Source organism: Callorhinus ursinus, unplaced genomic scaffold (assembly GCF_003265705.2).
Source record: "Callorhinus ursinus isolate GAN/ISIS: 27379988/994484 unplaced genomic scaffold, GSC_fseal_2.0 scaffold49, whole genome shotgun sequence".
In the NCBI taxonomy this organism is placed as follows: domain Eukaryota; kingdom Metazoa; phylum Chordata; class Mammalia; order Carnivora; family Otariidae; genus Callorhinus; species Callorhinus ursinus.
The window spans coordinates 10,313,624-10,322,224 of NW_027397111.1; the positions used below are offsets into that span (position 1 = coordinate 10,313,624).

At 53.3% G+C, this 8,601-nt stretch overlaps 3 protein-coding genes across 4 annotated transcripts in view; 2 read left to right on the forward strand and 1 right to left on the reverse strand.

The window, feature by feature from the left end:
* Window positions 1-173: 173 nt before the first annotated feature.
* On the forward strand, window positions 174-1,616 carry TAF10 (TATA-box binding protein associated factor 10). Its single transcript, XM_025894415.2, has 5 exons — window positions 174-438; window positions 577-731; window positions 967-1,031; window positions 1,125-1,239; window positions 1,422-1,616. The coding sequence occupies exons 1-5, from the start codon at window positions 207-209 to the stop codon at window positions 1,509-1,511; spliced, it is 657 nt and encodes a 218-aa protein (XP_025750200.1). The 5' UTR covers window positions 174-206; the 3' UTR covers window positions 1,512-1,616.
* On the reverse strand, window positions 1,561-8,227 carry ILK (integrin linked kinase). Of its 2 annotated transcripts, XM_025894411.2 has the most exons (13): window positions 8,090-8,227; window positions 7,527-7,661; window positions 4,189-4,354; window positions 3,941-4,036; window positions 3,644-3,740; window positions 3,462-3,545; window positions 3,275-3,360; window positions 3,024-3,133; window positions 2,791-2,918; window positions 2,588-2,709; window positions 2,395-2,494; window positions 2,157-2,287; window positions 1,561-1,973 (listed from the first exon to the last, which is right to left on the reverse strand). In XM_025894411.2, the coding sequence occupies exons 2-13, from the start codon at window positions 7,613-7,615 to the stop codon at window positions 1,824-1,826; spliced, it is 1,359 nt and encodes a 452-aa protein (XP_025750196.1). In that variant the 5' UTR covers window positions 7,616-7,661; window positions 8,090-8,227; the 3' UTR covers window positions 1,561-1,823. The 2 variants fall into 2 exon arrangements, with proteins under 2 accessions (XP_025750196.1, XP_025750198.1); XM_025894413.2 differs by lacking the exon at window positions 8,090-8,227 and having other exon boundaries at window positions 4,189-4,382.
* Window positions 8,228-8,290: 63 nt separating this feature from the next.
* Window positions 8,291-8,601, forward strand: part of RRP8 (ribosomal RNA processing 8) — a 14,638-nt gene continuing 14,327 nt past the window's right edge. The window contains exon 1 of the mRNA XM_025894410.2: window positions 8,291-8,485. Within this exon, the coding sequence (XP_025750195.1) occupies window positions 8,387-8,485 (99 nt within the window). The 5' untranslated portion in view covers window positions 8,291-8,386. The remainder of the gene's footprint in view (window positions 8,486-8,601) is intronic.

Sequence of the window (8,601 nt, forward strand, 5' to 3'; positions counted from 1 at the left end):
AGGGCCTAGGAGTACGGCCGGGTGGGAGGCGGCCTGTCGGAGGCATCTCACTGGCTGGTAAGCAACCAGGCGGCGGGAGACCCGAGAGAGACAGCAAACATGGCATGGGAGGGGCGAAGCGCGGGGCGTGTGACGTCACCCCTGGTGTGTGCGTAACGTGAGCGGAAGCGGAAGCGGCTCTGTTCGCCGCCTCTCCCACCGGCCCGATGAGCTGCAGCGGCTCCGGCGCGGACCCCGAGGCGGCGCCGGGCTCCGCCGCCTCGGCCCCGGGCCCGGCGCCCGCGGTCTCGGCCCCCGCAGCGTTGCCCGGCGGCACCGCTGCGGAGAATAAGGCCAGCCCCGCGGGGACAGCAGGGGGACCTGGGGCTGGAGCTGCGGCAGCGGGCACGGGACCCGTGGCGGCGCGGGCCGGGGAGCCGGCCGAGCGGCGTGGGGCGGGTGAGGGCCGGGACGGGTGAGGGTGAGGGCAGCACCTAGGGCTGGGTCCAGTGGCGGGTGAAGGCAGAGGGTTTGAGGCCGACCTAGCCGGGGCCCCGCATCTCCCACCTCCATGTCTGTTTGGTGGTTCTCCTCCAGCTCCGGTGTCGGCGGGAGGCGCGGCGCCCCCGGAGGGGGCCATGTCTAACGGGGTTTATGTACTGCCGAGCGCGGCCAACGGAGACGTGAAGCCGGTGGTGTCCAGCACGCCTCTGGTGGATTTCCTGATGCAGCTGGAGGATTACACGCCTACGGTGGGCTTCCTGCTTGAACAAGGCTATTGGCACGCTGTCAGGCCAACTTTCTGCTACACCGCGTGGATTTCCAGCTTCCTTTTGTGCTTGCTCCCCTACTAGCTCTTTGATTTACCCCCTCTGCCCACCCAAACTGTGAGCTTCCTAAAAGCCAGGCCTGCCCTCCATTTCCCTCACCCTCTCAGCCCGGCAGCGCCCAGGGCAAATGCTGACAGTCATCTCATTGCTCTCTCAGATCCCAGACGCAGTGACTGGTTACTACCTGAACCGTGCTGGCTTTGAGGCCTCGGACCCACGCATGTGAGTACAGTCTGGGTGGGTAGGTTAGAGCTTTGAGTGCTTGTGTGGAGTTTATTGTTCCATCTCCTTCTCACACCAGTTTTTTCTCTCTAGAATTCGGCTCATCTCTCTAGCTGCCCAGAAATTCATCTCAGATATTGCCAACGATGCCCTACAGCACTGCAAAATGAAGGGCACAGCTTCTGGCAGCTCCCGAAGCAAGAGCAAGGTGTGAGGGGAGGCTCATTGAATCAGTAATTACCTCCCACAGCATCGGAGGCTTAATTTGTTCTGAAATCCCTTTGGGGAAACTAAGTTCTAGGGGAGGTGAAAGACCTACTCAGGGTCACCCACCTGGGATCGAAATCTGGGATTCCTGTGCTCAGCTGGTGCTCTTCCCTCTTCCCTCAGGACCGCAAGTACACTCTAACCATGGAGGACTTGACCCCTGCCCTCAGCGAGTATGGCATCAATGTGAAGAAGCCGCACTACTTCACCTGAGCCACCCAGCCTAAATGTACTCGTCTGTCCCCTTGTCCCCACACCAGCCTGTTTTCATAATAAACTTTATTGTGACAGGCAGGGCTGGTCCCTCCCATGCTGGGAGATACCGTGTGGCAAGTGACAAAAGCTCTGAGCCTAGCCCCTTTGGGGGCTGCAGTGGTAGGGATGGGGGCAGGGGATGGGCCCCATGGCTGGGGTAGTACCATGACTGGAGGCAGGGGAGGCAACCAGAGGCCTGCTGCTTTGGAGAGACATACTCCCCTAACCGTGTCCTGACACCTCTGGAGTTTAGGCAAGGGCTTTCCAGCTCTACTTGTCCTGCATCTTCTCCAGGATAGGCACAATCATGTCAAACTTGGGCCGCTTAGCAGGGTCTTCATTCATGCATATCTTCATGAGCTTACACACATGGGGGGAAATGCCTGGTGGGATGGTAGGCCGAAGGCCTTCCAGTGCCACCTGCAAATATAGAAGAAAACAATGGGTCTCAGAACTTGAATATCCTGTGGGGAGAGGCCTCTAGTCCTCAGGACAGGATTACTGTATATTTGAACAAATATGGGAAGAGCCCAGCCCTGCTATAGTTATTGTCATCACCACCACCATTCCCCCCAACACAAGTGCATACAGTTGTGCTCTCACCTTCATTCCAATCTCCATGTTGGAGAGGTCAGCAAAGGGTACCTCCCGTGTCACCAGTTCCCACAGAAGCACTGCAAAACTCCACATGTCTGCTGAGCGTCTGTTTGTATCTTCAGGCTTCTTCTGCAGAGCTGGAGGAACAGGACTTAACTGTTCCAGCTGCCTGTCCTGTCTCTGCCCCCTTCCATTACTACTGAGCTGGCCCTTCTCTACCTCCCAACATGATGCCCTCACTCACCTTCAGGGGCCACCCAGGCAGGTGCATACATGCGCCCAGGGCACTGGAAGGAGAACTTGACGTCGGCCATGCTGATTCGGGCAGTCATGTCCTCATCAATCTGAGGAAGAGAAGATAGATATGTGGAAGGAGGTAAGTCCTATTCTAGACAGGGAAAGGGCTTTGGGGGTTTGGGCCAGAAGTGTGACCTCACCATTACACTACGGCTATTGAGTGCATGTCGTGGGATGAGGGGCTCTAATGTGTGTAGGAAGGCCATGCCCCTTGCCATGTCCAATGCAAACTTCACAGCCTGGCTCTGGTCCACAACAAAATCTAAGGAGGCAAGAGTCAAATAGTTTGGGGAGGCTCACACACCTTGCCCCCATCCCATGAGATTTGGTACCCACTACTCACTGGTGCCTTCGTGTAATACATTGTACAGGGATCCATATGGCATCCAATGTGTGATGAGGGTGGGGTGAGGAGCAGGTGGAGACTGACAGGCACCTAGCACTGGGAGCACATTTGGATGCGAGAAAATCCTGGAAGGAGAGTATCCCTAGCTGAGATAAGCAGAAAAGATCTCCCTTTGGGTGCTAGTTAGGGTTCCTTGGAACCAGCAGCTTCCCGTTTAGGCCTTGCCCCACCTGAGACGGGGACACTCCTCGTTGAAGTCCCTGCTCTTTCTTGTACTCCAGTCTCGAACCTTTAGCACCTTCACGACGATGTCATTACCCTGCCAACGGCCCTTCCATAGCTGAGAGACAGGTAAGGGTTAGGAAGCTTTAACTAAGGCCACTGCTTTCTTGTCCACTAACTGGAAGAAAAACTTAAAACAGGTGCAGAGCAGGTAATGTGTAGGAGATTGGGGAGGGAGGGGCAAGAAAGGCAGGGTCACCTCTCCAGAGTGATTCTCGTTGAGCTTCGCCAGAAAGTTGAGCTGTTTGAAGTCAATGCCGGAGTGTTTGTTCAGAGTCCCATTTCCTGAGAGTGTGGGCAGGTCAGGTACCCAAGCTTCACCATAACCCAGCTCTAGCAGCCCAGGGTTATTTCCTTGACCACCCCTCCCCTTACAACTGACTCACGGGGCCGAGTGCGGGTGGTTCCCTTCCAGAATGTGTCCTTGTATGGAATACGGTTAAGGTTTTGGCCCATCTTCTCTGCCCGCTCTGGGGAAGAAAAACAGCTTTGGCCCCAGTTGTAGTATGGAGTGAGGAGATAGGCAGGGACAAGACAAGAGGATACAAACTGGAGTTGGGGTACAGACCTCGGAGGAGCTCTCTCAGGGGTGCCTTGGCTTTGTCCACAGGCATTTCTCCATACTTGTTACAAATGCTGACAAGGGCCCCATTAGCCACCAGGTCCTGGAATGAAAAGGGGTTGTGATGAGGGGCTTTGCCACCTCTGTGGCAGTCACAACCAACCATCAATACAAGTGGTGTACCAACTCTGAGTGTCACATATTCAGCGGTACTTACAGGATGGATTGAAGGTTCTAGAATCTTCCATTCAGGCTCAGACTTTGCCTCTTACCTATCCCAGGGCTCAGGGCCTTAGTACTCACCTCTGCAACCTGATCTTGGCCCCAAAAACAGGCATAGTGCAAGGGCACATTTCCATGCTCATTCACTGCATTGATGTCAGCTTTATACTGCAGCAGCTGGTCCCCATGGCCAAGTAGAAGAGGCAGAAGACAAATGAGAGATGGGAGTTGAGGCGTGCAAGGAGGGAGAAGAGTACACATGTGTTATATTGCTTGTGACTGACTTCTAGACATATGTAATGTAGGTGAGAGGGAGCATTCGTGCATACCTTCTGCACAATATCACGGTGTCCATGACTGGCTGCCAGGTGCAGGGGGGTGTCATCCCCACGATTCATCACATTGATTCGTGCCCCCCGCATGATCAGCATCTCAACCACAGCAGAACGGCCCTCTCGGCAGGCCCAGTGCAAGGGGGAGAAGCCATGATCATCCCTTTGAGGAAGGGACAATGGTCATTGATCTGGAGGTGGGATGGGGGCAAAGGCTTTGATATAGGAAAAAGTGATAGTTATTCTGAATAATATCCCTGGAAAACCATACCTGTCCAGGACTCTGATTCAGATTCATGCCAGCAACTCCCAAAGCCATCCAATTAAGACCTTCCCCTGAGCTTCAAACCTATCCAACCACCACCTGAAATCTCAACAAATCCATATGATTCACTGTCTTCATCACCATCTCCCACTAGCCTTTCTTCCTTGGCATGCCCTATCTCATTAAATGGTAGCATTTTTCATCTGGTTTCCTCTGCATTCCTTTTGCAACATCTGTTGGTCCTTTTTGTTTCCACTGCATTTCACTTCCCTCTAGTATACTACTTGTGGCACTGGTGCTCGCTTCGGCAGCACATATACTACTTGTGGCACTGGATTGTAAAAATCTTAATGAGCTGTCTTGTCTGCTAGACTATGACCTTCTTGAGAGAATGGATTGACAGCAGGTGTTTAGTGCATGTTAATACAAGGGAGAGGTGTCTTGGAGAAGGAAAGCCACAACTCATGGGAGAAGAAGCAAGCTTACTGATTGGCTCTGGTACTGAAACCTAAGACCTAAAAATGGACTGGAATTAGAATAATGTTTTGGAAGGGTTTATAATGAAAAAGAAATTTGTTTGATAAGTCATTACTAATGAGGCAGATATCAAACCAGGATTTGGTTTGGTAAAACAGGATTCCTCTACTCAAGCAGTCCTGGTGCCAGAAAACAGAGGAAAATGAGAATGGCTTCTTTAGAAAGAAAACTATCTGACTCCCCCCACCCCACCCCCAAGGACATGTATTTTCTAAAGTAAAAGAACTGTACAAAAAAAAAAAAGAAAACACTTGGTGGGAGCTGAGCCTGCCTGACAGCCTGGGGCCATAAAAGGAAATTCCCTCCAGTCTGGTGTGTGTGAAGATCCAAGGGGCGGGGCAGGGGGCGGTTCCTGGTCTGAGACCGCAGCCTCCGGATGCCTTAGTGCTGCGGTCACTTCCCTTGTGGGGGCTCTACGCATGGCCTGAAACAGATCAGGGGTCTGGCCACTGCAGGCCATCCAGATGTCCCCCTCCCCCAGGGGGATGGGGGTGTGTGTGGCCTTTAATGACTTCCCTCCACAGCTGCCCTCATCTGCTCATTAGAGATAGCCAAAAGCTTTCCTGGGAGGTGAATTACTCCCTCCTCCCCATCTCTGAAGCAGCCATCCCCTACTTATCAGTGAGTTTTGCCTCCCAGATCTTTAATTTGTGCCCCGGTTTATCAGCCTCCTGCAGTCTGTGGCATGAGCAGGCCAGAGCCTGAGGGCAAAATATGAGCACAAGGGTTCCACTCACTGTCAGACTGCCTGTCACCTCGACCACAGACTATAATCCCGAAGAGCCTTGCAGGGAGTTCACCCCACCTCATATCCAGCATATAGCCTGCTTGGGCCCCCAAAGCCTTCCAGTTTCACTAATGCCACCCCTTCACCTTTTGGCACTAAAGAGTTTTATAAAATGCAAGTTCCCCTGGAAAACTTCACCTAAGCCTTTATAACCCTACCAACAAAAATAGTAAGAGTACTCACTGTCTTTATCTGACCACCCTTTGAAGGATTATGAAAGAATTATGTAAATTATAAAAGAGTACGAAAAATGGGAAAAAGTGACCAGGAATTATAGAGGAAGAGCATAAAGCCTAATGAGAACCTGTGGAGCCTAGATAAAGATTATAGGTGATCCTTACCTCTCAAACCTAAAAACTGAAGAAATAAAATTTTAAAACAAAAAACTCCTAAAACCCACCATCCTGAATCATCAACATCACTATTGCTTTTCTTGCCTGTCTCAGCCAACCTTGAAGAACTTGTCTACATTCACTCTCTATTTCCTCACCTCCCATTGAACCTGCCACGAGGCTGCTGCCGTGAGGGCTGGCATTATGTCTGATTCTGGGCCTCTAGCACAGGAGGTGTTCATAGTACTTTAAGTGAAGGAACCCAGTGTTGTCTGGTTTCTTCATCCATTTTCCTCTATGGCAGCCTTCACAAAGATCATCAAATACATTATTAATTGTAAGTTCAATAGTTATTTTAAAGTGCTCAAGTTCTTTTACTTCTCAACAGCCTATACTACTGTTGACCACTCCCCCTTCATTGAAACATTCACTTCTCTGAGCTTTACTAACATACTTTCCTGTTTCCTGCAACCTCCAGTTGCCCCTTTTAAGTCTTGCAGGCTTCTGTCTCTGTCACACCCATGTCTTCAGGTATCATCGATGTGCTAACACCTCCCAATCTGTCTCTCCAAGTCAGCTCTCCTGAAATCCGAATCTGCATAACCAACAACCTACATGACATTTCTACTCTACTGTACAGTCACTTTAACATGTCACAGCGGCAGTCATCATCCTTCAGCCTTGTCCAACTCAGTAAAAGCAACCACCATCTACCCAAGAGTCTGAGCCAGAACCCTGGTCATCATCTTTGCTTCCTCACTTCCCACACCAAGTCTCATCAATTCTTTATCCTAAAGAATTCAGGAACCCGATCACTTCTTTTTCATCTGCTCCCATTCTAGCCACCACTTCTGGGACAGACTAAGCAATTGCTTCTCCACATGGCCACCTGCTCTTCAGAAGGTATCCAAGATGACACTTAAATGGACAATCTCATATCACAGCAGGGCTTTAAACCCTTGTTCTTAGAATAATGACCTTATTATAGCATAAATATCCTTGCATGATCTGGCTGACCCTTCCAGCAGACTTCTCCAGGCTTATCTCCTGTGGTTTACCACTTGTACCCAATGCTTCAGCCCACAGAAGCTCATAGAAGTCTATCCTCCAGCCATATGAACCTGTAGACATTTTCCAGACACTCCGCTCTCTGTCTTGCCTCCTAGCTTTCGCCCATGCAGTTCACTGAGGCTGGAAAGCTCTCTGCAGCCTGTGCCTGTGAAACTCTTGTTGAGCAGTCAAGATTCAGCCCAAACACAGCTTCCTCTGTGGAGACCCTCTGCCCCCCACAGGCTGTGCTTCGCACTAGTCCTACTGGGTAGGAAAGTCAGCCGCCCCCAGCCAACGTGAGCACCCCACATCGCGGAGAAGAGCATGTCTTTGCCCTTCTCACCCACCAGCCACCTCAGCTCACCCCTGGTTGAGGTCGTTCTCCGTGTTGTCCAGCCACAAGCGAACGGCCACCGCGTTGCCCTCCCGGCACTGAGTGAAAATGTCGTCCATAGCAGCGTCCCGGCGCTGAGTCCCCTAGATTGGGGAAGCCTGCGGACTGTGGAGGGATCCAGAGAAGGATGGTGAACCCCGAGCTTTGTCCCCTACCGGAGATAAGTGTTCGTGAAGGGGGTGAGGGTCTCCTGCTGCCTCCCCGGCTAGTGGAGCTCTGGGAAGGAGTTCGGGAAGTCGGGATTATCCCTGACCGTGTCCCCTGGGCGCGAGGGAAAGCGGGTCCGCGCGAGGTAGGGGGGGGATTAGGAAGTAGTCTCCTGAAGGGGTGTCGGCGAACAAGCTCGGGGACCCTACCCGCGAACAGACCTGGGGGGAGGGGGGAGTTCAGGCGCCCTAAACCCTGGGAGAGGCGATCGGGGGTGCTTCCCGAGGGGTGGCCCTCGTTCCCTACTCGGTATTCGGGCCGAGTGAAGGCTGACGGGTTGGCAGGGGTCGAGCCTTGGGGAAGGGCACGGGTGCTCCCGCACTCACCGGGACTCGGACCGGAGGAGCCTTCTTCGGGGAACTCCCGTCCGGCCGCGCCCGCCGCCCGGCCCCGCCCCTGGCCCTCTCTGGCCAGCGCGGGCCCCCATTCCTCCCTCCCTTTCGCCTCCCGTGCCCTTCTAGCCAGCAGTGCCTAAACTCAATGGTTTCTTGCGCCGCGCCGGCCGCTCTAGCCAACCATGCGTCACTCTTTGGTTTCCGGCTCAGTTCCGGCGGCTCCGGGGACTCGGTTCACTAGAGACGTGCCCTGCGTGTGGACTCCGCGACTTCACCCACCCCACCTGCATGTTTGAGGAGCCGGAGTGGGCCGAGGAGGCCCCAGTAGCCGCGGGTCTCCCGCCTGGAACCTCGCGGCCTCGGCCCGCCTCAGCCTCGCAAATCAAAGTGAGCGGCCCTGCAGGGAGCTGTTTCAAGCCGAGCTTACCCTGGTGGATCTGAGCGTTGGGGCACGCAGTGTGTGTGTGTGTGTGTGTGTGTGTGTGTGTGTGTGTGTGTGTGTG

Excerpts from the sequence above, each read along its gene's own strand:
- TAF10 (XM_025894415.2), top strand. The coding sequence starts at position 207 with ATGAGCTGCAGCGGCTCCGGCGCGGACCCCGAGGCGGCGCCGGGCTCC. Across the intron at positions 439-576 it reads GGCCGAGCGGCGTGGGGCGG|CTCCGGTGTCGGCGGGAGGC; the intron begins GTGAGGGCCGGG and ends GTTCTCCTCCAG. Across the intron at positions 1,032-1,124 it reads GAGGCCTCGGACCCACGCAT|AATTCGGCTCATCTCTCTAG; the intron begins GTGAGTACAGTC and ends TTTTCTCTCTAG.
- ILK (XM_025894411.2), bottom strand. The coding sequence starts at position 7,615 with ATGGACGACATTTTCACTCAGTGCCGGGAGGGCAACGCGGTGGCCGTT. Across the intron at positions 3,741-3,940 it reads GCCAAGATCAGGTTGCAGAG|GACCTGGTGGCTAATGGGGC; the intron begins GTGAGTACTAAG and ends TTTTCATTCCAG. Across the intron at positions 2,495-2,587 it reads TCAATAGCCGTAGTGTAATG|ATTGATGAGGACATGACTGC; the intron begins GTGAGGTCACAC and ends TCTCTTCCTCAG.